The 26,230-nt window shown below is 41.3% G+C and overlaps 1 protein-coding gene across 1 annotated transcript in view; it reads right to left on the bottom strand.

The window, feature by feature from the left end:
- The window catches only part of LOC121958428 (RNA binding protein fox-1 homolog 3-like), a 518,131-nt gene that overhangs the window by 114,365 nt on the left and 377,536 nt on the right, over nt 1–26,230 (bottom strand). Inside the window, exon 3 of the mRNA XM_042507330.1 lies at nt 11,273–11,521. Within this exon, the coding sequence (XP_042363264.1) occupies nt 11,273–11,521 (249 nt within the window). The remainder of the gene's footprint in view (nt 1–11,272; nt 11,522–26,230) is intronic.

Here is a 26,230-nt window from a genome sequence, read left to right as displayed (position 1 = left end):
AGCGTACTTTATACTGGGCCTTGGTGAGGAAGAGAGTGAGAGTGAAGCGAGTGAAGAGAGGAATAAAGTGAAGGGTTAGTAGAGGCTTGACTGACCTCACTAAGAACACAGAGAGCACCTTTTTTTTAACCTTTTGAGCACAATTTTTAAGCACAGCATGCTCATATTGGACGATTCCACACCGCATTATTTACATTCAGTGCCAAGATTCAGTGCCACCAAGGAAACCAAAAGATGTACAAACTCCACAGCAGCTCCATAATTTGGTCTTGATTCAACATCTCCAACAATGCATCTCTAAGCACAATTTTGAGAGACCATCCTATGTTTTTGTCAGGCAACAACATGCTGTGGCCATGGAAATCAAGTCAGCCAACATACTGTAGTTCATGTTGCTCTAGCATTACGGATACAACACCACTATTAAAAGAAGACGGACAAGTCCTGTTTTAAATAATTATATCAATGGTATAAGGAAGACCCTCGCAGAAAACTGGGCCAGCTCTGCAGTACAAAGACAAAACTATTTCTGAAATTGGTGCTACACGACCAGAGTAAAAGGACACTTTTGCTTAGAATCCTATGTGCCTGATCAGATGAATAAAAACTCCTGTTGATGGGTGACATAATGTGGAATGGTCCATGTGAAAAAGTGTCAGATGGCTAGATCTCATATGTCAGTTAAATGATAAGCTAAACCATATTTATTAAAACATTTTCAGAGAGATGCAACTCAGTAACAGAATCTTGGTTGATATCTGATCAGCACTGCTTAATTTTACTGTTTGATCTCCATTTTGTGGAATCCATGCGCACTGTGCAAGAAGCAGTATTTGTCCCAACTTCTGCTCACAAACTCTTGTTATATGGTGTAACGGGGCATTAAAATACGTTTCTGAAAACAGTTTGGTAGAGAAATAGACAGTGCAGTGGGATAATCTTGGATCATATTTGATCAGCAATGTCTAGTTTTACGGTTTGATTGGATTTCAGTTTAAGTTTGAGACACAGAGAAAGAATATCCCTGTAAATCATGATAGCCCACCACTTGCATTTCAAATACAACTGGCTGGTTTTACACTCATCATTACAGCTCTCATGTTGTAGCATCAACATTCTGATTAATAATGGCTAGGTTGCAGGCAGATAAAATAATACATCATTAATGAGGAAAAAAAGTCATCGTCTAAAATATGAACATAGAAGTGCATAGCTGCTGCTGCTGCTGTGTGGCAGAGATGGTGTACACGCATATGTGTGTGTAAATTCATGCACAAAAGTGTGCTTTAGAAAAAAATACCACAGCACTGACAGACTGGAATATTAATCTCTCTGTCACTATTTAATTCCTTTTTTGAAATTTTGAGGAACACCTCTTCACCTCATTGGTCAAGACCTATATGTTTCATTTAATTTTTTCTCTCTGCCATTGTTCTGCCTACTGTGTTCCTGGCACAAATGTAACATTAATGGTTTTCCACATAGAAAATGACAATTATGTATGTCTAGCAAAATAGCAAAAACAACAAAATGATTGCTTGTCATTGCCTACATGTGTTGTTTCAGCACGACGGATAGTACTGCTGTCTGTAGCAGGCTACTGAAACCAACAGAGGAGAGAGGAAGTTTCCTCTCTGCCCCACCTCTGCTGATTTTACACAGAATCTTTCATAAATTTTAATATATACATACATACATACACACACACACACACATATATATATATATATATATATATATATATATATATATATATATAGTGCTCTGCCATATGCGAGTGCTCTGATTAACAAACATATTCTTTAATTTTGAAACAGCAGCCTGTCAGGCTCAACATAAGGCTTGCTCAGGGCTTGTAGACTCTGTTCAGTATAATGCCTGATGTAGTTGTCCAATTGAAAGGTGAAAAATAAATGTGATGTCTCATGTCATGTTTTCTGCCTACAGTATTGCTAAGGTGCAGCATTTCCAGCTGAACTGTGTGGAAAGGTCTAATAACTGATGAGAGCAATAAGACACACTACGTTAACTCTGGGGGTCAACCATGTCCTAAATGACATAATGTAACTAACATTAAATATTGCTGGGATGCTGTATGTGAACGAATTAACTGTCAGATCCCATTTAGAAGCTTTGTAATCCAACCTTAAACTGTAGTGACTCTATAGAATAAAGCAAAAATGATAAATTTGACACAGTTATAATCTATCCATTTTTCATTTTTTAATCAGTTATTTTTGTTACCAGCCATCTACTGTCCACAACCAGAAGCAGTAGCCAGCATTTAAGATGTTTATGGAACATTGTTATATTGTTGTTATATTGTGAAGCAAAAAATTATTGATAGTTTTCATGTGAGGTGTTCCAATCATGCACCGGGAAGCAAAGGTAAACTGTCATTATCACTTTCTACAGTAATGAAATATACAATCAGAAAGAAAAAATGAATAAACTTGTATATAAATAATATATATATATATATATATATATATATATATATATATATATATATATATATATATATATTATTTGCTCCGATCACTGAAGTCAACAAGTATATATTTGGGACTGGCATTTATATGGGATGGGCCTTTAATGTCTCATAACACTTGAGACAGAGTTGCCTCTGCCTTTGCCTCTCAGTTTGGAGGGCCATGTAGCCCGTCTTCTCCAGTCCCTCTGTCCCAACAAGAATCGGGGCTGAAGCTGTGATGATGAGTTGTTCAATATATTTAAATAATTTTGCATCAGATTTTGCTCTGGTCTCTTGTCTAAGTTTGCCCTCAACATGATATCTCAATAAAATGCACTGAAACAAATGTACATGTGAAGCAAAAAAGGCAATTTATAATTTTGGTTAGTAAAAAAATATGCTTGGCTGGTGGATTTTTTTGTCTACAAGCTACCTTGGCCAGTCAGTCAAAATGTTTTTTGGACATTTTGCATCTAGTAGACATGAGGGTCTGTACACAAGGAGAAAGAAAGCACATGTACACATAGTATGAATATGTCTGCAATTTATGTAAATTTATGCAATTTATGTTTAGTAAACTCTGAATTTAAACATTCTGAACTGTCCTCCTAATTTTCCTTGTGTCCTCCTATTTTTTTTTCATTTAGAAACGTGTAATAATTGGGAAAAAAAAGTTTGTGTAGAGCCCTGTCCAGCCTCCTTCTCCTGCCACTCCTGGTCTGATTGTCCTTTTTTAGCAGCTTTGTTAGGCAGGCATTTCCCTCTCAGTTTTTTGACTTGGTATTAACTTTAATGCCACATTTATTTCAAAACATAAGGGAAATCACAATTAAACTACTACTCCTTGACTCCTGACTGCAGGTTGGAAGTGTCTGTTATGGAATGTAGCAAACTGTGCCAATGTGTTGTTTGCAATGAGTAGCAAAAAGGAGAAAAGATCAGAAGAAGTTGTTGCACATAATGAATCAGACCAAGAGGGGATAGAGGGGTGAAAAGAAAGGGAATGAAAAAGAGAGATGGAGATGAAATGATGATGTCCAGCTAAACCTGCCTGATCAATGGGAGAGAAGTACTGAAGGTAGTGGCAGAGGCAAAAAGAGAGTAAGACAGACAGAGACAGAGAGAGAGAGAGAGACACACAGAGAGAGAGAGAGAGAGAGAGAGAGAGAGACAGATAGAGAAAGAGACAGAGAGCGTGGAGAGAACAGTAAGGGAGGGAGGCTTCAGAAATGCATTTAAGCTAAGTGCTGATTGAAGAGAGAACAGTAAAAATGGAGAGACAAGCAAGTGAGGAAAATGGCATTACATCACACACACACACACACACACACACACACACACACACACACACACAAAGCTGAATCGGCAAGGACTGCTTCACTGAAGGAAACAATAATCAGTGGCCTGTGTGTGTGAGAGAAAGAAAGAGACACAGAGAGTCATATCAATCCTTGGCCAATTGGACTTGACACCACAACCCTGTGATGATAAATAACATTCACACAGACACTTAGTCCCTTGTCTGCAAGTGCAAACACAGTTGTGGCTGTGGGTGCTGAAACACCACCTCGACATCCACTGAACCTTTGCTCCACAAAACTCAGCGAGGCAAAACGTTTTCCAACTTTCTTACTTGTTATAATTTGACTCTTGAAAGATTTTACCATAGACAACCATGTCTCTAACAAATCAGAGATGTAATAACATGTTTTGTTGGAAATATATTTGCTACAACATAAAATTCACTGGCAACTTTTCTTTTCCATTCAAAAGAGCATGACAGTTTTATAACACACATGTCTTGGTTTGTGACCTGAATGTCATTTGTGGGTTGATTTAGGTTTAGGCAAACAAAAGCAATTGGTGAAGCAGCAGCACAGCGGCTTCATAATGACGGTAACTGTGGTGTCTCCGGAGTTTTGCTGAGTTTAACTATTAGTCACATGAGGCATCACTACTTTTTTTTTTTTCTTTTTCAAATATTGTATTTAGTTTCAAAATGAGTAATTTTGGGCAAATACTTAAAGGCATTTCTTAAAATACTTTCTTTAATAAGAACAGTTAATTACTTTTTCATATTCTAATTCTGTCATGGACCTGCTGTCTGTTCCTCCTACCTGCTGCCAGTACTTTTCCACACACACCCTCCCTCTGCTCCACTCTACCTGCCAACCACGCCCACCGCTGCAGCCTGTTCTCCCCTCAGCTGCAGATCATCTCCAATCAGTGCAGTATTTAAGACACTCCAGTTCACACACACATTGCCAGATTGTTCCTCTGCATTATGCATGTCTCTCCAGCGTTTCTCCGTCAGATCACCCGTTGCCGACTCTGCCTGTTCCTGACCTGCCCTCCTCGCCTGACTCCCCCCGGACCTACCTGCTCTTTGTTCTCGACCACGTTTCCAGTTTCGGCATTCCGGAAAACTGACGGCACCACTGGTAAAGACCCCTTCGCTGAGCTAAGACGATTCTCCTGCCTGATCCCTGTCGGTACTGTTGCTCCCGCGGACGGACTTCCTGGTTACCGAACCCCTGCTTGTCCCAGACCATCCCTCTGCTCGATCCGAGTCGGCGTTCCAGCACGTGGAGACGGCTCGTGGAGCTACGGGGTTTCCTCCTCGCCAGCCACTGAGGGTACAAGCTTCGTTTCTTCACCCAGTGTGAAACCCAGAGACACTGCCAGTGCTTCCTGCACGAAGAACGAACTCTTTGTCTGTAAGCTGAGCCATTTCTGTGTTGGTTACAATAAAAGTTATTACCAACTTCACGAGCCTATTGTTGTACTGCATCTGGGTCCTACCACCACCCGTTTCAAATTCCTGTGTATGAGCGTTCTTAATCCAAATGTCAATGATATTGTTTATAAAAGTGCAGTTTAAGAAACATGTTTTAACAAATAAATACGAATTTTAAAAGCATCCATGAATGAATTTGTAAATGACTTTCATTTCCCTGTCTTTAGAATAGTGTTACATTTGGTGAAGAGCTCATTATGACTTGTTTAGGACTCAAAAGTAAAGGTTTAGGATTTGGGAGTTGACTTGGGACTTGTTAGCCTTGACTTTGGACTTAACTCAGGACTAGCCTGTCTTGAATTGGGACCTGAGTGCTAATACCTGATACTTACTATGTGTAACCTGCAAATAATGACTTGTTTCCACCTCTGCTTGGTTAAATATCAGAAAGTCAAAGTATGTAGTCTCATTCTTAAAGTCAGCATTAGATTGAGAAGTTTAAAAACATTAAAGCTATGATCAATATTTTATGATACCAATGCATCAAATGACAGCGTGAATGTTATGACAGCATGTTATAATCTGAATCTGCAGAAGCTCCTGGCTTTATGGACCTTTCAATGGGGGACACGTCAACTCGACACCTGTAGATTTGGTTTATCAAAGACTTTAAAAAGCAACACAGCTCATAAAATAACCAGAGCACAAACTGTACTTGTTTTGTTTTCTTTTCTTCTTTCTTAGACAAGACTAAAAACTGGTACAGGTGGTTAGCACTGTTGCCTCACAGCAAGAGGGTCCCTGGTTTCATCCCGGGTTGGAACAGGGTTCGGTCTGTGGTCGGAGGTCCCTCTGTGCGGAGTTTGCATGTTCTCCTTGTGTCTGTGTGGGTTCCCTCCGGGTTCTCCGGCTTCCTCCCACATTCCAAAGACAGGCAGGTCAGGTTGATTGGTGACTCTAAATTGCCCTTCGGTGTGACTGTGAGCGTGAAAGGTTGTCTGTCTATATGTGTCGGCCCTGCGATAGTCTGGTGACCTGTCCAGGGTGTACCCTGCCTTCCGCCCGATGACAGCTGGGATTGGCTCCAGCCACCCCGCGACCTTTGCGAGGACAAGCGGTTACGGAAAATGAATGTATGAAAACCTGGTACGGCAACTGCGGAAACATGCAGAGCATGTGCAGAACACCCTGACTAGTTCAAGTCCAATTGAGGCATATATACGAAAGAGTAAGTCAGTAAAAAATAAACCTTTAACTTCTGAAATCATATAATTTCTTTCCCTTTTTCAATGTGTTTCAAATGTTATTCATGAAAATAACGTTTACCCATAATAAAGTTTACCAATAATAAAGTTTACCAATGTTTTCTGTTGTGTGACTTTAGTGCCTTTTATGTGTTAAGATGAGGCTCTTTGAAAACATGTATAAATAAGTTGCCTAACAATGCCATTTACATGATGAGTCAATTACACAGTTTGTGAAAAAAAACCTTGTTCAAAGTAGACAATACGTCACAAATGCTTACATCGAGTAAGTTTCTTTTGTTGATCCCTGTTCCAACTGAATCTTTCATTCAGTGTGTGTGTTCGCACATGCAGCTGGCTGCAGTCTTTCATTAAGCTTAGCATGGTATGGAATTGAACAGCTTTAACTGTAACCTTCTTCTGCCACAGTCAAAGAGCTAATATCAGTCTCTGCGCTTCTTTCTTTCTCTGTCGTCGCCATGCCTCCACCATCCATGGTGTGTGAGCAGCCAGCTAGGAAGGAGAAATAATTACATGAACATTATCATACACAAGCAGCCCAAGCTTCCTCTGCTGTCACCACGGAAACTGTACTGAGCTGTAAAGTGTGTGTGTGTGTGTGTGTGTGTGTGTGTGTGTGTGTGTGTGTGTATGAGGAGGGAAGCTATACGGCACTAATCTACCCAATTTATCGTCCCTTATGCCATTTATACACGCACATACACACCCGCAACACAAGCAGTCCAAGCCGCCCCAAACACTTCCACCTGATTACACACCCAGTCAAGAATCCCACATGTTGTTACTGTGTTTTTGAATAAACATATGCCTGTATCTTTGTGTGTGTGTGTGTGTGACTTGCTGAGCTCAGCAGTGCCCCTCGATGGGCCTATAATGGAAACTATGAGATGGGAGTACTGCCAGACAGGTGGATTACTCTACACACAGTTAGACTGCTACAGAGCCTTCCTTCACCAGGGATTAAACTATTACACACACACACGCACGCACGCGCACACACACACACACACACACACACACACACACAGAAATAAAGAAGCACTTGAAATGAGGCAAAAAGTGAAGTGGATGTCGTCTTTAACCGTGTTCAAAGATGGTATCTTTGAACACGGCATATATGGCATATATGATACTTATATGAATCATATAAATATGATTTTTTTTTCCTTAGCTTTTTTGCCTTTTTCCCTCAGACATTTCCCCTAGCTTTTTAAAAATAATTTCCTTAATCTACTAGTTTTTTGCAATATGTGGAAAATGTGTTACAAAGTTGCTCATTGATTTTTTCCCCCTATGTTTTTGAAAGAAATCACATCAATTTTCTCAGGGTTCACAGGTTAAAAATACTTGTGAAAGGCGTCATATTCATTTTGTTGTTGATGTTTTTGTTGTTGTTGTTTGTGCTCTTTTTTTTTTATTAATGAATGCAGAGGGGCAATACAAATTAGGTAACTGAAAAGAAGTAAATAAAAAGTTATGTTGATCCAGGTTTCAAAAGGTTAATATATTATAAATAAATGTACATAAATAAATAAATATTATAAATATTTTACAGTATGATATTTCAGTCTGTTCTCAGTCTGAACTCGTCAAATAGATACAGTACGCTCTGTCAGTGCTTTTGGCATACGAGCATGATGCCAAAAGCCATCTTCCACATCCAACTTGAAAATGAAAATGGCTTTGTCATGATACACTGGCAGACAGCCAGAAGGCACCGGGCACATCCATATGCAAAGTGCACGGGGGGCGTCACTTGAGAACACAGCTGGACAGAATCAGTCAAGCCCATCACATGCATAATGTCATAGTCTGATCTATTGGCAAGTAGGTTTCACATACAAGAAATATGCTTTGGTATTTTGGTTGCATTAAAGATATATATAATTACATGTAAAATCTGCAACTGTTTTGGAAATGTAAAATAAATAAATAAATAAATAACTCAACTGATATACCACTTTCCTCCTGTGGAGAGAATAAAATTTAAATAACTGGCCAATAAGGAGAATTTAAGGGAAGGGTCTTTCCACTGAGGGCAGTGGCAACACCGATAATAATAATAATAATAATAATAATAATAATACTTTTTTAGTAACAACAGCATCAACCTGATATATTAGTGTGATAGTATATTCTTTTGTAAATGTAGTAAGCGTCTGTTAGGCCACAGTGAGTGTGTGTATGGTGTCTTTTTCCTTTATCTTGCAGTAACTATGTGTCTTGACAGTAACAGTTACATCCTGTGACAAACTCTCTGCAGTGACTGTAAAACACTCCCAGGAATGCTGACTGTACCACGACTTCTCCTCTCGCTGGACTCCCCCACTCTGCCTTCACTGTCTATACACTCCCATATCCTCCCAGTGTGCTCCATTCTTATTGGCCCTGACAGCTTGAAGGCTCCTCAACTAGAGACAAGTGCTGGAACAGTGTCCCATCCTTAGCATTGCCCATGTATGTATGTATGTTTGCACTTATGTGCTGAAATGCAGCTGAAGATTTGGCTCATTTGTCAGTGACAAGTCGCTTCTGTCCCTGCAGTGTGTGTATGTGAGGGAATGTATGGCTTAGGTATGCATTTGCACACATGCTTGATCTTAAAGTGAAAGTAATTTTAACTATTTTCTCTTCTCATTCTGTATATTTCTTGGATCTCAATTACTTATCTATGCATTTTCTTATATTTTAAAACTTTTGTTTGGAACAAACTATGGAGTACATTTTACTTTTCAAGTTTTAAGTTTCATTGTTGTGTGAGGGATGGTGTCAAATGGACTTCAGAAAGACAGTCCCGGAATCATTGAGAGAAATTTCACTTTCAGTTTCTTTTATGTCTCCCCCCTGCCGTCGACCCATACAAAATCTCAACTACAGTGTTGGGCCAGTGTAAAAAAACGGATGGATATTAAGCCAGACAGCCAATTTTTCTAGGTGTCGCACATGATTCAGCAGTCAATACAGAGTGGAACATAATGACACCGCATCTTCGCAGAAAGCAACTGTCTAACTATCAGGTAGCACAGCACAACACTGGAGCTCTCTGTTCACACTGAATACATTAAATATGCACTCTTGTTATTTCATGTAAACAAAACCCATAGCTATCAGCTGTGCAAGTCGCCAGTCTGATCTTGAGGATCAGACTGGCGACTTAAACACTAAAACGATGTGTGAATGGACTTCTCGTTATCGTCCTACATTTGTAATGTTACTTTTAAAAGTGGAAAACACACATTTATATCATGATATTTACTGGAAATTACATATAATATAGTCAAACTACAAGTAACATTAGTTTAGCTTGTTTTTCGTGATGGTCCTTTACCTCAGCAGAAACTTTCAGCTTTCCTGCAATCTCCCTCCAGACAGCTGACACTATGTTTAGGTTTTTGTCGAAAAAAAAAGTTAGTTTCAAATAAACAATTTCTCATTTCATCTTAAGGAATTAGCCGGACCTCATCCACTGCAGCACTTTCAAAGTGAGCATCAGATACACAAACACAGCATCCAACAAAAGTTCAGCTCACAAGAAGCATCTGCAGCCAGTAAGGACAGCTTTTTTGGTCAGCTTCAAATCCAAAATTGTGCCTTATAGGTGCAGTTTTATTCTTTTTAATAGACTAACTCTGCCATGTCTCCTCAACTGTAAAGGAAAATGAAACATTAATGTAAAATCTGAGTTGGATTTAGCACTATGGAGGGGCACCTTTAAAATTGCCATACTGTGACATAATGACAAATGTCAGGTCAGGTTTGCATTAATGAAACTGATTTAAGGTCTTATACCAGACCAGACCAAATACATCAGAAATCGGCCCAACTCTACTCAACTAACTGTCTCCAAACCTTTAAACTTTCGAAGAGGAATAACACACCAGGAGTGTTGGTGGCTAAAATACACAAGTTAAATCATAAGCTTGTGGTTTGAATTTGATTTCACTGTCTGCATCTCGTTGCATTCTAAAAGCAAATTTCACCCATCACTCTGTTTTCATCCCATGGCGATAATCTGTTACAGACCCAGGTTTTTGAACAAATAAACTAAAGATTTCCTTAAAGTTTTTGAGTTTGACTTATTGATGTACAGTAAGTATTTGTATGTCCCTTAAATGTACCATTCAAATACAGTCTGTGAAAGGCCACACTGAATTCTGCAGCGGCAAAGAGCCAGTGTCATATTCAGTGCCCTGGGAGGCAAAGATTAGCTGGATACCTACACAGTTCTCCACAGACTTTTAAGCCCTTGTGACATCAGAAATTAAATTAAATTTCAGTTCAATTAATATTACCACATGTAACATAACTGTTCACAAATCAAAAACTTAGTAGTAACCTCCAGAATTGAGACAGGATTAATTAATATAATTTTCCCTTTTTGAAGTGTAGTGCCACGAGCTGGCAGTGCCTGGTTGTTAGGTTTGTAGGCAGTTGTATTTGTATCATGTTGATACTGTGTTTTTATTACTGCTTATAGATTTCTTGCCTTGGAACTGGATGAATCTGTGGCTCATGTTTTATTTGCTCTAGCAGATGTGACTGGTCCTCCTCCTTTTTGGACAGATTTCCAGCAGCCTGAAATGTGCCAGGCTGGTCTTACTGTTAGGGGGTTTAGCTTGGGCAGTGACTATGACCCAGATATGGACAGATATGGCAGCAGATATGGATTTACAATGGATCCTATAGCGAGGGGGGTGGGGGGTGGGGGTGTAACTTTTTTAACCCTCAATAATGTCTACTTTTTATAGAATGAAAATATAGCAGAATACATGATGGACGTATAAAGTGTGAGCTCACCGTTACTGTGTTGGCTGTGAGGACGGGGGTGTTGCTGTCGTTTCCTGGCTGTTCGCTCTGTGTATGTGTTGGCGTGTACAATGACAGGGCGTGCTCAGCCACCGTGCTTGGTCCTGTGTAGTCTGCAGGTGGGTGGGTGTGTGGTGTGGCGTACTCAGCTGGGATCCCATTCTGTGGTGGAGGGGCGTACTGGGCCGGTGGGAAGGGTTGGGCCATGGCTTCAGGGGGAGCTGGGGCCTCTTGGTTACCCTAAATGGATGGATAGAGATAGAGATCAAGATAGAGATAGAGATAGAGATAGAGATAGGACAGAAGAAAGGAAAAACAATCAGGTTAATAAGGTCTGATATCTTAGTGATTGAGTCTGACAACTTTTGTATGTTTCTGAAATATGACAATCCTGCTGACAGCAAATAAAAACAGATGAGTTTGGAACAGTTTGGAACTTCTTTTTTTCTTTAGTGAGGCAAAACATGATGTCCAGGAGCATTCCTTCCTACACTGTGCACGTGTGCCCAGCTCCACAGTGATTGAGATTTAGAAAACAAACAGGGCTATGTGCAGCTTTATAAGTCTGTTTTCATTCTGAATAATACCACGACTTTGACAGTGCTTTTGGCGTAAGTTTGGCACCTTTTGAGTGCGCATGAAATGCATGAGAACATAAACATTTACATACTGCTGGCCAAGGCTACCATACAAGGTGCTACCTGCTACTCAGCTGAGCCACAGCCACCTCCCACCAGCTGCCCCATCTGGCCCTACACCTTGGTATGATTGGCAGTTAAGTCTGACAGAGATTTTTTATGTGGGTATGAGACAGACTGGAGGAGTGCCAGGACAAGATAGGAAGAAGGAGGCGAGAGGAAGTTAAATGGTAAATGGACTGTACTTGTATAGCGCTTTTCTAGTCTTATTGACCACTCAAAGCGCTTTCACACTACATTGTCACATTCACCCATTCACACACACATTCACACACTGGTGGGGAGTGTTTCGTACAAGATGCCACCTGCTACTCAGTAATCATTCTTACACACTCACACTCCGATGACGTGGCATCAAGAGCAATTTGGGTTTCAGTATCTTGCCCAAGGATACTTCGACATGTTGCCCGGAGGAGCCGGGGATCAATCTGCTGACCTTCCAATTAGATGATGATCTGCTCTACCTCTGAGCCTCAGTCGCCCCAGGAGGAGGAGGCAGAGGACGTAATGAGACGGTCTCTCCAAAGCCAGCAGGGTGGTCACACACTGCTTCTTACCACAAAGCAGCACTTGTTGGAACTCAGACTCTTTTTTTTATTACTAATCCATGAAAAAGCTTCTCATTTTGACCAGTTATTTTTGTCTTCAAATTAATTTAATTAAATAAACGACTGGGAACAGTTTTTGTTTATCAGTTTGCGGGTTAGGACGGGTGTACTGTGGAGTTCAGGCAATGTCCAAATATGAAACAGTTTAAAATGAGGTTTAAAGACTTGATATTCAAGAGGTACAGGGGTGAGGGAGGCGTGGGAAATCACCAGGTGTTATCGGGGCTGCTGCTTATTTTGTTATTTTTCTTCTTTTCTTTTTTGTGGTATTGTACTGTATGTGTATGTGTATGCGTGAATGCATGTACATGTGTTAGCATATGTATATACATATGTATGTAACATATGTATATACTTACGCATTTATTTGTTTAACATATGATGTCAGAAATTAAATTATTTAAAAATAAATATTAGACATTAGGTTACAGATAGGTATAGACCAGCAAGGGAGCTTGTTGCTGTTATTAATTTATTTATGGAGAAGGGCTGGGTGCAAATAAGTTACAGTTCTTCCACTCCCTTTCGAATATGCATATGCCTTTGCTTTGTTTCTTTTCATTTCGCGTCACCATGCTTTCGTGCTTTTTTTTTCTTCTTGTCCTTGTTTTAAAAACATTTTTTTTATTGCTTTGTTCATTGCATATTTGAAATAAACATTTCAATCAATCAATCAAGTTTTGTTGATTTTTGTACATCATTTAATAGTGGTTTTTTTTTTTTTTTTTTTTTTTAATCCAAAAGGGTCAAATATGCCATGCTTTGTATGTCTCTTGTCTTTATGGTGATTTAATGTTTTTTTTTTTTTTTTTGTGAGGGCGCAAGATAATCTGGTTAACACTAAAACTTGCACAATGTTTACATTTTTACTTTGGTTACATGTACTTTTACAGACCAGTGATATAATTTGACAGAAAATCGTGTTCAAACACTAACCTCAAAGCTTTTTTTGTGCAATAAAACAATACAGGATACAGCCATGATTTAGTAAAATGTACTTAGGTGAACATTTACACGATTATTTTTTATTCATAGCGAAGCAGCTCCGCTGTCCTGTTTTCTCCCACAGATTACCACAGTTGGAGTTCAGCGATAAAACTGGAACACAAGTTATTCAGTGAATCAGTGTAATTTACTGAGTAAGGAAAACAGCCATGGTTTGTTCAGAAACTCCTGGCAGTGACAAGACTTTAATAAATTGCAAAAGAGAAATCAAATCAAATAAAAATACAACATGGTTTTTTGCAGAGACTGAGAGTGTCTCCTTTGTACATGGCAAGAGAAAAATGTTGGCTTTTGTAGAACAGAAGAATGTTTGATCATGACATACACAACCTCACCCACGCTACAATTACTTGGTGGAAAGATGTTCACCCAAAACTTACACACAAACACTCAAACAGCACAGGCAAAAACAAACACATATTCCAAAGGACAGGGATACCAATTATATCGAGATGAGAGAGATCAATTAACTGATACTCTTTTCATGACAACCTCTGTTTTAAAATCCATGTTTCTAATAAAAAGACAATTTTCTTCGCATCTCCACTTTTCTCTGGTTCCTCCTCACTTGCTTTAGTTATTCTGATTCTACTCCTCCCTGTTAAGGTGAGTATCATGTTCTTGCACCCTGGTCCAGGCTCTCCTCTTCATTTACATACCTGTCAGATAATCATTTCCTCAAACCAATGATGATGAATCTATCTGACATATAAGCACCCAGGTTTCTTCTGCACTGCTCAAAATCTTTTTGGAAAATGGTTTAAAAAATTTAAAAATCAATCACAGCAACTTTTTGAACTGCAATGAGGCTCTGACCTTATCTGTTTCCAATAGTGCTATTGAAGTTGGCTATTCTTCTGCATGGAGATTGATGGCGGGGAGCATAACAAAGTAGTTTGCCGATGGCTCACTGACTGTAGCTACATCGTTCCTGGCAGAGAGTCATCGTCGCCTCCCCAGGCAGAGAAGTGTTATGCTCAATTAAGGGTTTACTTAGGCTCACTTCACATACAAATGAAAAAAAATATAAATCTCCAGCAGCAAACGAGTCAAGTCATCAATAATGAAACGGGACTTTGTTGTGCTTGTTAGATTTGAATACCAGTAATGCTTTTTTAAACGCTCTGTGATGTCCTAACAGCTGAAATGAACACTCTGCTCTCCCAGTACAAACACACACACACACACACACACACACACAGATTTACACTTGACAGCTCTTTTCAAGATTTAGTGGCAATTTCTGTCCGTGATTATTTTGTTTTTAATGTTCTTTATTTTAGCTCAGGCTGTTCAAACTTGCATGATCTTCTGAATCACCTCTTATAAATTGCTATAGCTTCATGGTGCAGTAATTGTGGTGTATAAAGTGTTGCTGGTACCTTTGAAACTCGGTGCAACATCACTTTTCATGTGCTGCTTTCAGACAGACACATTTTAGAAGAATTTAAACTTTTGAACACTGAGCAAATTGTGTGATTTCTTTTAAAAAAAATAGAAAAAGGAAATGAGCAAGTTGCATGCAACAGGTTCCTTCCAGCTGCATTCTCAAGTGATGCCGTGTGTGCATCTATCATATGGTCGTGACAGATGCCATCCAGCCATCCATGCATCATAACACTTCAACTAGTTCTGTGCTGCTTAGTTATCAGCTGACACCATCCAGCACATGCAAAAGGTACCTTTTTTGTGTCACACACGTGCACAAAAAGCACTGACAAAGTGGCATTATTTTACGAGTTGGTAATAAGAAATAGGCTGGCTGTCTCCAACAGTCTGTACCTTCTCCTGTTTGTTAAAGTCAGCTAACAGCAGAAACAATTAGTAAATTTCAGCAGAAATTTTGAAGGGTGTCTGCCGCTGAGGGGCCACTAATGTATGTGAGGAGCAGGAGGGAGGTGGCCACACTTTCACTCAGGGCCACAAGTCACAAGAGCCAATTAATGGCCATTAATCAGTATGTGATATCTTTAATAGGCCACAATGGCCCACAATTAAGGGCCCCTCCACCTGAGGGGCCACAAGTGAACCATTTATTGCTACCTGGCATGTTTAGATGGCCACAAGGGCCAATTAAGGGCCCCCTCCAGCTCAGGGGTCACAAGGGCCAATCAGGTTCACTTGTGGGCCCTCTGAAGGATGGGTCCACAATCAATGGTCCACATGTGGCCCCTGCTTCGGGGGCCCACAAGTGGACCATGGATTACTAACTGGCATCTTCAATTGGCCACAAGGGTCAATTAAGGGCACTCTCCACATGTGGGTCCACAAGGGCATATGATGTCAATATAAAGGGTCAGTTAACCATTAATTACTAGTGGACAAGTGGACCAGGCATCACTAGCTGGCATCTTTGTATTGGAAAAGTCACGCACACACCAGGATGGCACTCCCTCTCCCCCCTCTCCTCTAAGGTCAGCTCAAAGGAGGCATCCATCCATTCATCCATTTTCTTCCGCTTATCCAGGGTCGGGTCGCGGGGACAGCAGCCTAAGCAGGGAAGCCCAGACTTCCCTCTCCCTGGCCACTTTGTCTAGCTCTTCCCGGGGGACCCCAAGGCATTCCCAGGCCAGCTGTGAGATATAGTCTCTCCAGCGTGTCCTGGGTCTTCCCTGGGGCCTCCTATCGGTGGGACGTGCTCTGAACACCTCACCAGGGAGGCGTCCTGGAGGCATCCTAATTAGAGTCCGAGCCACCTCATCTGGCTCTTCTCAACACGGAGGACCAGTGGCTCTACTTCGAGCTCCTCTCGGATGCTTCTCACCCTATCTCTAATGGAGAGCCCAGCCACCCTAACGAGGAAACTCATTTCGGCCACTTGTACCAGCAATCTTGTTCTTTCGGTCACTACCCAAAGCTCATGACCATAGGTGAGGGTAGGAACGAAGATCGACCGATAAATCGAGAGCTTTGCCTTTCGGCTCAGCTCCCTCTTCACCACAACAGATGCAGAGTCCACATTACTGCAGATACTGCACCCCAGCTCCATCCTTCCCTCACTCATGAACAAGACCCCGAGGTACTTAAAGTCCTCCATTTGGGGCAAGACTTCGTCCCCAATCCGGAGGGGGCACTCCACCCTTTTCCGGCCGCTTCACACTCGGCTGTGAATCCAGTGAGAGCTGAAGGTCACGGCCCGATGAAGCCAACAGGACCACATCATCTGCAAAGAGCAGAGACCCAATCCTGAGGTCACCAAACCGGACCCCCTCAACACCCTCTCTGGGCCTAGAAATTCTGTCCATAAAAGTTATGAACAGAATCGGTGACAAAGGGCAGCCCTGGCGGAGTCCAACCCTCACTGGAAATTAATTTGACTTACTGCCGGCAATGCGGACCAAGCTCTGGCACCGGTCATACAGGGAACGGACAGCCCATATTAGGGGGTCTGAAACCCCATATTCCCGGAGAACCCCCCACAGGACTCCCCGAGGGACATGGTCGAATGCCTTCTCCAAATCCACAAAGCACATGTGGACTGGTTGGGCAAACTCCCATGCACCCTCAAGGACCCTGCCAAGGGTCCAGAGTTGGTCCACAGTTCCACAACCGTGGCGAAAACTGCATTACTCCTCCTGAATCCGGGGTTCGACTATCCGGCGGACCCTCCTCTCCCGAATAGACCTTACCAGGGAGGCTGAGGAGTGTGATCCCCCTGTAGTTGGAACACACCCTCCGGTCCCCCTTCTTAAAAAGAGGGACCACTACCCTAGTCTGCCAGTCCAAGGGCACTGCCCCCGATGTCCACGCAATGTTGCAGAGTCGTGTCAGCCACGACAGCTCCACAACATCCAGGGCCTTGAGGAACTCCAGGCAGACCTTGTCCACCCCTGGGGCCCTGCCACCGAGGAGCTTTTTGACCACCTTGGCAACCTCAGCCCCAGAGAGAGGAGCCCATCGGTGGGATTGAGGAGGTCTTCGAAGTATTCCTTCCACTGATCCACAATGTCCCGAGTTGAGGTCAGCAGCGCTCCGTCCCCAACATACACAGTGTTGACAGAGCACTGCTTCCCCCTCCTGAGACGCCGGATGGTGGTCCAGAACCTCTTCGAAGCCGTCCGGAAGTCGTTTTCCATGGCCTCACCAAACTCCTCCCACGCTCGGGTTTTGGCCTCGGTGACCGCCGCCGCTGCATTCCGCTTGGCCTGTCGGAACCTGTCTGCTGCTTCCGGAGTCCCACAGGCCAAGAAGGCCCGATAGGACTCCTTCTTCAGCTTGATGGCACCCCTTACCGATTACTTGATACGACTACAAAGTCGATCATCGAACTGCGGCCTAGGGTGTCCTGATGCCAAGTGCGCATATGGACACCCTTATGCTTGAACATGGTGTTTGTTATGGACAATCTGTGGCAAGCACAGAAGTCCAATAACAAAACACCACTCGGGTTCAGATCGGGGGGGCCATTCCTCCCAATCACGCCCCTCCAGGTCTCACTGTCGTTGCCAACGTGAGCGTTGAAGTCCCCCAGCAGAACGAGGGAGTCCCCACAAGGAGCACTCTCCAGCACCCCCTCTAAGGACCATAGGCACAAACAACAGTCAGGATCTGTCCCCCAACCCGAAGGCGGAGGGAGGCTACCCTCTCATTCACCGGGGTAAACTCCAACGTATTGGGACTGAGCCGGGGGGCAGTAAGTATTGCCACACCTGCCTGGCGCCTCTCACCAGTGGCAACTCCAGAGTGGAAGAGAGTCCAACCCCTCTCGAGAAGACTGGTTCTGGAGCCCACACTGTGCGTCGAGGTGAGGCCGACTATATCTAGTCAGAACTTCTCAACCTCAAAAATATCTGCTACATATCCCAAATCACAGTGTAAAGAAAAGTTGGGGAATTCTTTGGCTCTCCCTTCTTTTTGAGGTCGCATGAGCCAGCTATGTTGGCTTTTCGACTTTCAAACCTGTGTTAATCCGACCACCAGTTTTCCTACATTGTGATGTACAAATTGTGTACATTCACAGCTAGCTGTGGGAGTAGCTACATATGTTCGGAAAATTTTGAGATTATTTTTCAGCTCCTCCACAGTCTACCGACAGAGTGGCTTTGATCTGTGATGAGAGTTCTGCCCATAAGAAACCTTTGTAAAATCTCAAAACATCTGAAAAACATCACGATACATTTACTGCGAATTCAGAAAAAATGTAAAAGTTATCAAAATTTCCATTGATGTGAACACAGACCACAACCTGGTGAGCCGTTTGAATCATTTCTCTATGTGAATGTATGGCAATGTTGTATAGCCTCAAAGAGTCATGAACTTGAATTCTTTTTATGTTGATTTCTTGAGGCTCTCCACTAATTTCAATGGAAAAATTTAGGGCAGTTTTGGAGGATTTTCGGGAAAACCGCTTGGCAAAAGTCTTCGAAAAGTCATAGCACACAGTTCCCGATAGAGCCGCATGTTTTGATATATTTTTTGTATGTCCTGCAGCAAAGCTTAAGAATTAGAAGAATAAATGTGACGAATAACAGATAGCGATGGCTGACTACTTTATTTGCTCAGTTTTCACTGATTTTTAAAATTTTTTTCCTGACCACTTTTAAGAACCTCTCATCCATTCTTGATTTTGGAAAAAAAAACCAGTTGACAAAGAAGACTCACCACAAGGTCCGTTTAGTAGCAGTTTTTTGAGCTTTTTGAGGAAAATTGAATGATTCGATCATTAGCTTCAGGACACTAAAATCACCATGTGGTTTTTTTTTCTCCTTCAAATCAAGATTGAACTTTAAATATCTAAAATATGCCTTTGGAATTTGTGTTGCAATTTTTTTTTAACTTATTGGCCAACGCATATGTGGATTCAGTATATCTGTGATAAATTAATACTTGTTGAAAACCTTGGATAAAGCTAGTCAGTGGACCTGTAGTTGAGAATGTTTTATTTCTTCCTTGTTAAACCCTTGAAAACATGAGAAAATTGGCTCAATTTCTTTCACTGGGGCCACTTGTGATGCAGTGGGACAGTCTGGGGGTAGTAGTATACGCTAGTATACGCTTCGCAGTGTAGGCACTTTGGGGTTTGTGTTGCGCCGAATAGTAATAGGTTCCTTAAACTGCTACGCAGTGCAGGCACCCTAATGACAAGACAATGATTTCACCCTGTTTGCTTTTGTTTTTCAAATACCATTAATACAATCTTGGCAATTGGAGTGAATCACAAGGTTATATTGTAGACATTATCTTACTTCTTGGACAAATCTCAGATGTTCCATGTATGCAGCACGACTCTCTATGCCACTGTTATACTTTGGTGTCAGCCTAATTTCTCTTATTGTTAAGCTCAAAGTATATGCAGGGTAAAACTGCTCCTGGGGGAAAGTCTTGGTTCACTAAAACAAGAAGCCTCATCAATTGGCCCCCCTGTCTCACAGCATCAATAAGGACCTGAGCTGACATATGGCACCACCTAGTCAATACACACACTGGAGACAAAAACATACTCTAACACAAATACCACCAGCAAGCCATGAACAAAGACAAGTTAAATAATGGCAGCTGAGTGTGTGAAGTGGGAGCTGCAGGGAAAGTTCTTTTCCTCGAGCTTTTGTTTTAATATGCCTAAATCATGAGATGATGTGTGATACATCTCCCCTTACGTCTGCTAACACACATATATGCACACACACACATGCAGTCATGCTCACACATTAAGCTGGAGACTGCTTTTGCTATGCTGGGGTTTAAGCAGAAAAGAGTGAGCAGGAATAAAAGCTAAGGGGAAAAGAGAGTTAGAGAGAGCCAGAGGCAGATAGAGAGAGAGAGAGAGAGAGAGAGAGGGAGAGAGAGAGAGAGAGTTAAAGTCAGCGAACTTCCATCATCCATCAAAGTGACTGAGGCGCTGACACACTGAGATGTCCCCAGATCCTTGTCAACAAATGCTCTGGTAAATGATTTCTCCTATCAGTTAAAATCATACTATCCATCCCTCTCCCCCTCCATCCCTCCATCTATCTCTCTGCATCATCCACCTGCTTTTCTCTCTCTACCTCTCTTGTGTTTCCGGTATGAAGTTTATCCCCCTTTGGCTCAATGAAGCGCCATGCTTGATGTCTGATAGACTCCAACTTCATATGTACATGAAGGACATGTATGATGCTCTTTCTCTCTCTCTCTCTCTCTCTCAATTCAATTCAATTCAATTCAATTCAGTTTGCTTTAATGGCATGAATGTTTGTAAAACAATATTGCCAAAGCCTCAGATACAATTATTTATTCATTCATTCATTCTCCGTAACCTCTTGTCCTCGTGAGGGTCGCGGGGGGGCCGGAGCCTATCCCAGCTGTCAATGGGCGAGAGGCGGGGTACACCCTGGACAGGTCGCCAGACTATCGCAGGGCTGACACATTTAGACAGACAACCAGTCACACTCACATGCACACCTATGGCAATTTACAGCCACCTGACATGCATGTCCTTGGACTATGGCAGAAAGCCGGAGACCCCTGAGAGAACGGTCGCAGACACAGGGAGAACATGCAAACTCCGCACAGAAGTGCCCCAACCCGTATTTGAACCGGGGACCCCCTTGCTGTGAGGCGTCAGTGCTAACTACCACACTGCAATCAGATACAAACAGATGAAATAAATAAATAAAAGAAAAAAAAATTAAAAAAATCGATACGGATATTCAAATGAACATTTTGTTTTGTGTGTGTGTCTGTGTGTGTGTGTGTGTGTGTGTGTGTGTGTGTGTGTGTGTGTGGTTTGTTTATTGTATATAGATGTAACAAAAAAAAATTAAAACAAAAAGTGAGACGTGCAGGAGAAATGAAGTATAAATGTCATGTCAGGTTGTTTTTCAGGTTGTCCTGTAGACTGCAACATGCACCAACATTGCTGCTTATATGACACAGACACTGTTTTCCCCCAGTAGATACTGTATTTTTGTCTGGTCAGTGAGAGCATCAAAATCTTGGTATTTACATTTAATTTGTGTAAAGAACTTTGTTCTTCTATCATCATATGTGCTACAGTGAAGCAGGATATGTGGAAATGTGTCTCTGTCTCCACCTCTCTCTGTGGACAGAGCTGACACAGCCTGTCTTCACTAGACAGCCAGGTCTGCCTCTGTCTGCTGCTCTTTATAGCTAAGCTGTGACCACTGAGTCTGAACATAGTCAATGTCTTTCTCAGTTTCTGATCAGTCACAATAACTTCAAGTTGCTGCTCATACATATGCCTCGGTAACTGTTTTCCATTTTTAAGATTGATGTTATAATTCCTTTCAATTCCAAGGTTAAATAGTTTTAATATGGCAGTTTGAGCTTACAGTTGCTAAATTTCAGCATTTCATTTAAGATACCATCAGGACCACTGGCCTTCTTTGGCTGTAGTGCATGGATTATTAGACAGTAGCTCCTTCTCAGTAATTTGGTATTTTAAAGAGTTCTAAAGAGTTCTGGTTGTCTTTAACAACTGATTCTAAAATTTGCAATTTGTTGAGGAGATTATTTTGGGCTGAATCAAGTGTTATAGTACTAAATGTTTTTTCCATATTTCACCATTTTGAATAGCCATTTCTTCTTTGTGTGGTTTGTTAAAAGAGTGCCATTTTTTCCAGAAATTATTTGAGTCAATAGACTCTTCAATTGTAGCAAATTGGTGCTGCTCATGCTGCTCCCTATTAGGTCTGAGTGTTCTTCTGTATAAATTTCAGTGTTTCCCAATCTCTCTCTCTCTGACACACACACAAACGCAAAAAAGCACGGACACACACACATACACACACACACACCTGGCATTACTTGCTTAAAGATGTGGTTTTGAAACATTACTTGTATATAACCAATTAACACTTGCATACTCATGCATCCATGACTCCAACTCAGACTCATACATTGCTGGTGTGATTAGCTGTTTGCAGGGCTGTAGATGTGTGTGCATGATTTCATTTATGCTCATGAATTTGATGACAAAAACTTCCCTACACAAAATCCAAAACACTTTGCTCCGCTTTGACTTGAAGTGACTTGTGCCTTCACTTGCAAATCAGACATTTAAATTAGAATTACTTGATGTCCTCCCCAAAACCAAAGAGTTAATTAAAATTATGTTGGAAAAAAAGCAAAGTGAATCAGTTATACTTCAACCAATCTGATCTGATTACATTGCAGAGCAGCAGGGAAAGGTTTATTAGTCAATGCAGGCGGAAAACAAATATCAGCTCCTCTAAGATACAGAGATAATGCAACACTTACCACAAATTCAACCATACACTTTGAATTTATGCAACCTCACAATTTTGTCTAATTACATGATTTTTCCATTTTTTTTTCCCACGGGTCATTAAACTTGCTTTCTTATTTCTGGTGGTGAAGATGTAGATGTGTTACACAAACCTGAATTACTGCAAAAGACAAAGTGAGGCAGTTCACTGTTGCTCTGCACAAAAGCTAGTGCAAACTGTTTTGCATGGTGGACAATGTTGGGCAAGTTACTTTTAAAATGTAATATTTTACATATTACTAGTTACTATTGAATAATAGGTTACACTTAAATATTACTCTCTCTGAATAGTAATGCTTAACACTACTTTTGTGTTACTTTCACCAAATGACATAGGCTCAAATTTACTGCAGTTCATTAATGTACAAACCCAGTAGTGGGCGATAATATTATTATTATTATTATTATTATTATTATTATTATCATTATTATTATTATTATTATACAGAATAATGAAGGCTCACCTCCAATGTTCAGGTCTAAGGTTGGGGTTAGGGTTATCATGTATTCACAGGTTATTGCTTTGTGATGTAAGTCATCCTCTCATCTTATTAGCTGTGTGATGATACAGAACTTTACAATCAAAAAGCCTTTTTACCTCCTTATATGAGCAAAAAGCCTTGAACACAGGGATGGACAGTTAGGCAAAGGATCGAAATCAGATAAAGTATGACATGGATCATCTGTACAACAAACGCTGAGGTTAGTACACCAAACAGATTGGCATGGGGATCAGTCACTATGAGGGGGTGCAAATTAATACAGCAGAGCTGATAGATCCAGCTGCCGGTTTCCAATGTGCCTGTCAGCTAGAGAGAGTTGTGTAAAAGAAGGTGACAGTCGGTGTTAGCCGCCATTTTAGGGGATGTGAATGGAAAAACATCCAAAATGCTAATGGACTTTTGACAGCATCATCCAGATGTGCCAATCACTGGATGAGCAAAAAACACACCGGAGCCTATCTCCTAATTCCCACTGCTTTCAAGCAGACTTTACACATAAAAGCAGAGAGGGACACGCTGCAGATGTTGTAGGTATGTGAATGTAATCACATTGAATATGATAATGCACAGTAACACATCTCCCACAGGTGCTGATCACTGGCACCCTTCTATAATGTGGCCTAAAATGACATGATGAGACACACAAACCCTTGGGGGATATCTTTTTCTGGTGGCGCACTGGTCAAATTAGAGCAGTGTGGATAAATGAAAAATGAAACCAATAAACATGTTATCAAAGGTGCTAACACTGTATATGACATTGTAAATGTAATAATGTTGCCCTAATTGATACCAGTTAATACCACAATGGCGGTAGATGCAGCACCCAGTAGCTCCTCAAATCCTACTACTTTTTTGCTATATTTTTCTATTTTCTCGAATCCATGGCCCCTTCTGCTGAAGCACGACTTTTCTATGATAGAGAAGCACTTATCAACATTGGGAAAAGTTGTGTGGGGTTTGAACTGAATGCAGCTGACCAACTCTCCACCAACGGCATATGACGAGCAGCCATTTAAAACCTAAAGACGAAGAGAGGGAGGAGAGCCATTATCAGGGTAAGGCTTACCCGACTTGGATCGAGAGCTGCTCCTCTACCAACCCTTCTTCTGGCTAATGTTCAGTTGCAGGAGAATAAAGTGGACTCAGCAACAGGACATCTGAGACTGCTCTAAGCCATGCGAATGTGATATGGTTAACCCCGAACATCCAGGATCAGGCTGTTGTACTCGATGGGCAGACCTTATTGGCAGCCAAAAGGACTCAAGACTCATCATCCTTCAACTCCAAAGATGTAGCAGGATTAAGAATAAATGTAATTTCATTTTTTAAACTTTGTTTGAACTTTGTTTAAAAAATGACAAATAAATACCTTCTACCTTCTTCTTCTAAATCCTGTCTGTAATGTGTTAAATTACTCATTACTGCTAAAACCTAATATATTACTGTGAAGCGTTACTTTTGTCAAGTCAAGTCAAGTCAAGTCAAGTCAAGTCAAGTCAAGTCAATTTTATTTTTAGAGCCCATTATCACAAAACAATGGTTTGCCTCAGAGGGCTTTACAGTGTACGACATCCCTCTGCCCTTAGACCCTCACATCACCCAAGGAAAAACTCCCTAAAAACAACCCCTGCAACAGGGGGAAAAAAAAGGAAGAAACCTCAGGAAGAGCTGCAGAGGATGATGAGGGATGAGGGAAACTAGGGTCACTAATCAGCTATTATGGCTTGAATATAAGGGTCAGAGAGCAGTGTTAGTCCCACTGCTCTCTGACCCCTATAGAAAGTCTACTGGCAGGTTTAATCTATGTCAGCCTAACTATGGGCTGGTCTGGGCAACCTAAGCCAGCCCTAATTATAAACTTAAAAGTGGAAACTGTGTCTGCCTCCCTAACCGAAACTGGAAGATGGTTCCATAAGAGAGGAGCATGGTAGCTGAAGGCTCTGGTTCCTAAAGGTGACAAATGCATGTAGTTATTTTTCAGCATCTGTCTGGGATAGGGTATGTCTAATTTTTGCGATGTTACGCAAGTGAAAGAAAGCAGTCCTTGAAGTTTGTTTTATATGGGAGGCAACAGATAAATCTTGATCAAATAAAACTCAGAGGTTCTTTACAGATGTGCTAGAGGCCAGGGTAATGCCATCTAGAGAAATTACATCCTTAGAAAGGGAATTTCTGAGGGGTTTAGGGCCAAGAGCAATAACTTCAGTTTTGTCTGAATTCATCATCAAGAAATTACCGCTCATCCAGGCTTTTACGTCCTTAAGACATGTTTGAAGTCTAGATAGCCGATCAGTTTCATCCGGTTTCATAGATACATAAAATCTAAAATCTCAGAATTGAGAGTGGGCTTCTTTAGAAGAGGTTTAATGACAGCTACTTTAAAGGACTGTGGTACATAGCCTGTTAATAAAGATGCATTGATTATATCTAATAAAGAATTGTCTAATAAGGGTAAAGCTTCCTTAAATAGCCTAGTTGGGATGGGGTCTAGCAGGCATGTTGATGGCTTAAAGAAATCAGAGTAGAGAGTTGCGCGGGCAAGAGGTGATGGATTCTATCTCGAATAGTTATAATTTTAGCATTAAATTTCCAAAATTCTTGAAAAAACAGTTGCTGCTCAACTTCACACCCATCTATCCTGCAATAATTTATATGAACAATTTCAATCTGGTTTCCGTCCCTTCCATAGCACTGAAACAGCACTCCTTAAAGTCACTAATGACCTCCTCCTTGCTGCTGACTCTGGTTCACTATCCATTCTCCTTCTGCTTGATCTGACTGCGGCCTTCGACACAGTTTCCCACACCATCCTTCTGGACAGACTTTCCTCTCTTGGCATCACAAACACACCTCTTAACTGGTTTCATTCATACCTTTCAGGCCGCACTCAGTTCATTCAGTTAAAA

The sequence above is a fragment of the Plectropomus leopardus genome, chromosome 19 (genome assembly GCF_008729295.1).
Source record: "Plectropomus leopardus isolate mb chromosome 19, YSFRI_Pleo_2.0, whole genome shotgun sequence".
In the NCBI taxonomy this organism is placed as follows: domain Eukaryota; kingdom Metazoa; phylum Chordata; class Actinopteri; order Perciformes; family Serranidae; genus Plectropomus; species Plectropomus leopardus.
The sequence above is the reverse complement of the archived record's forward strand: the minus strand, read 5'-3'. Positions and strand labels throughout refer to the sequence as shown.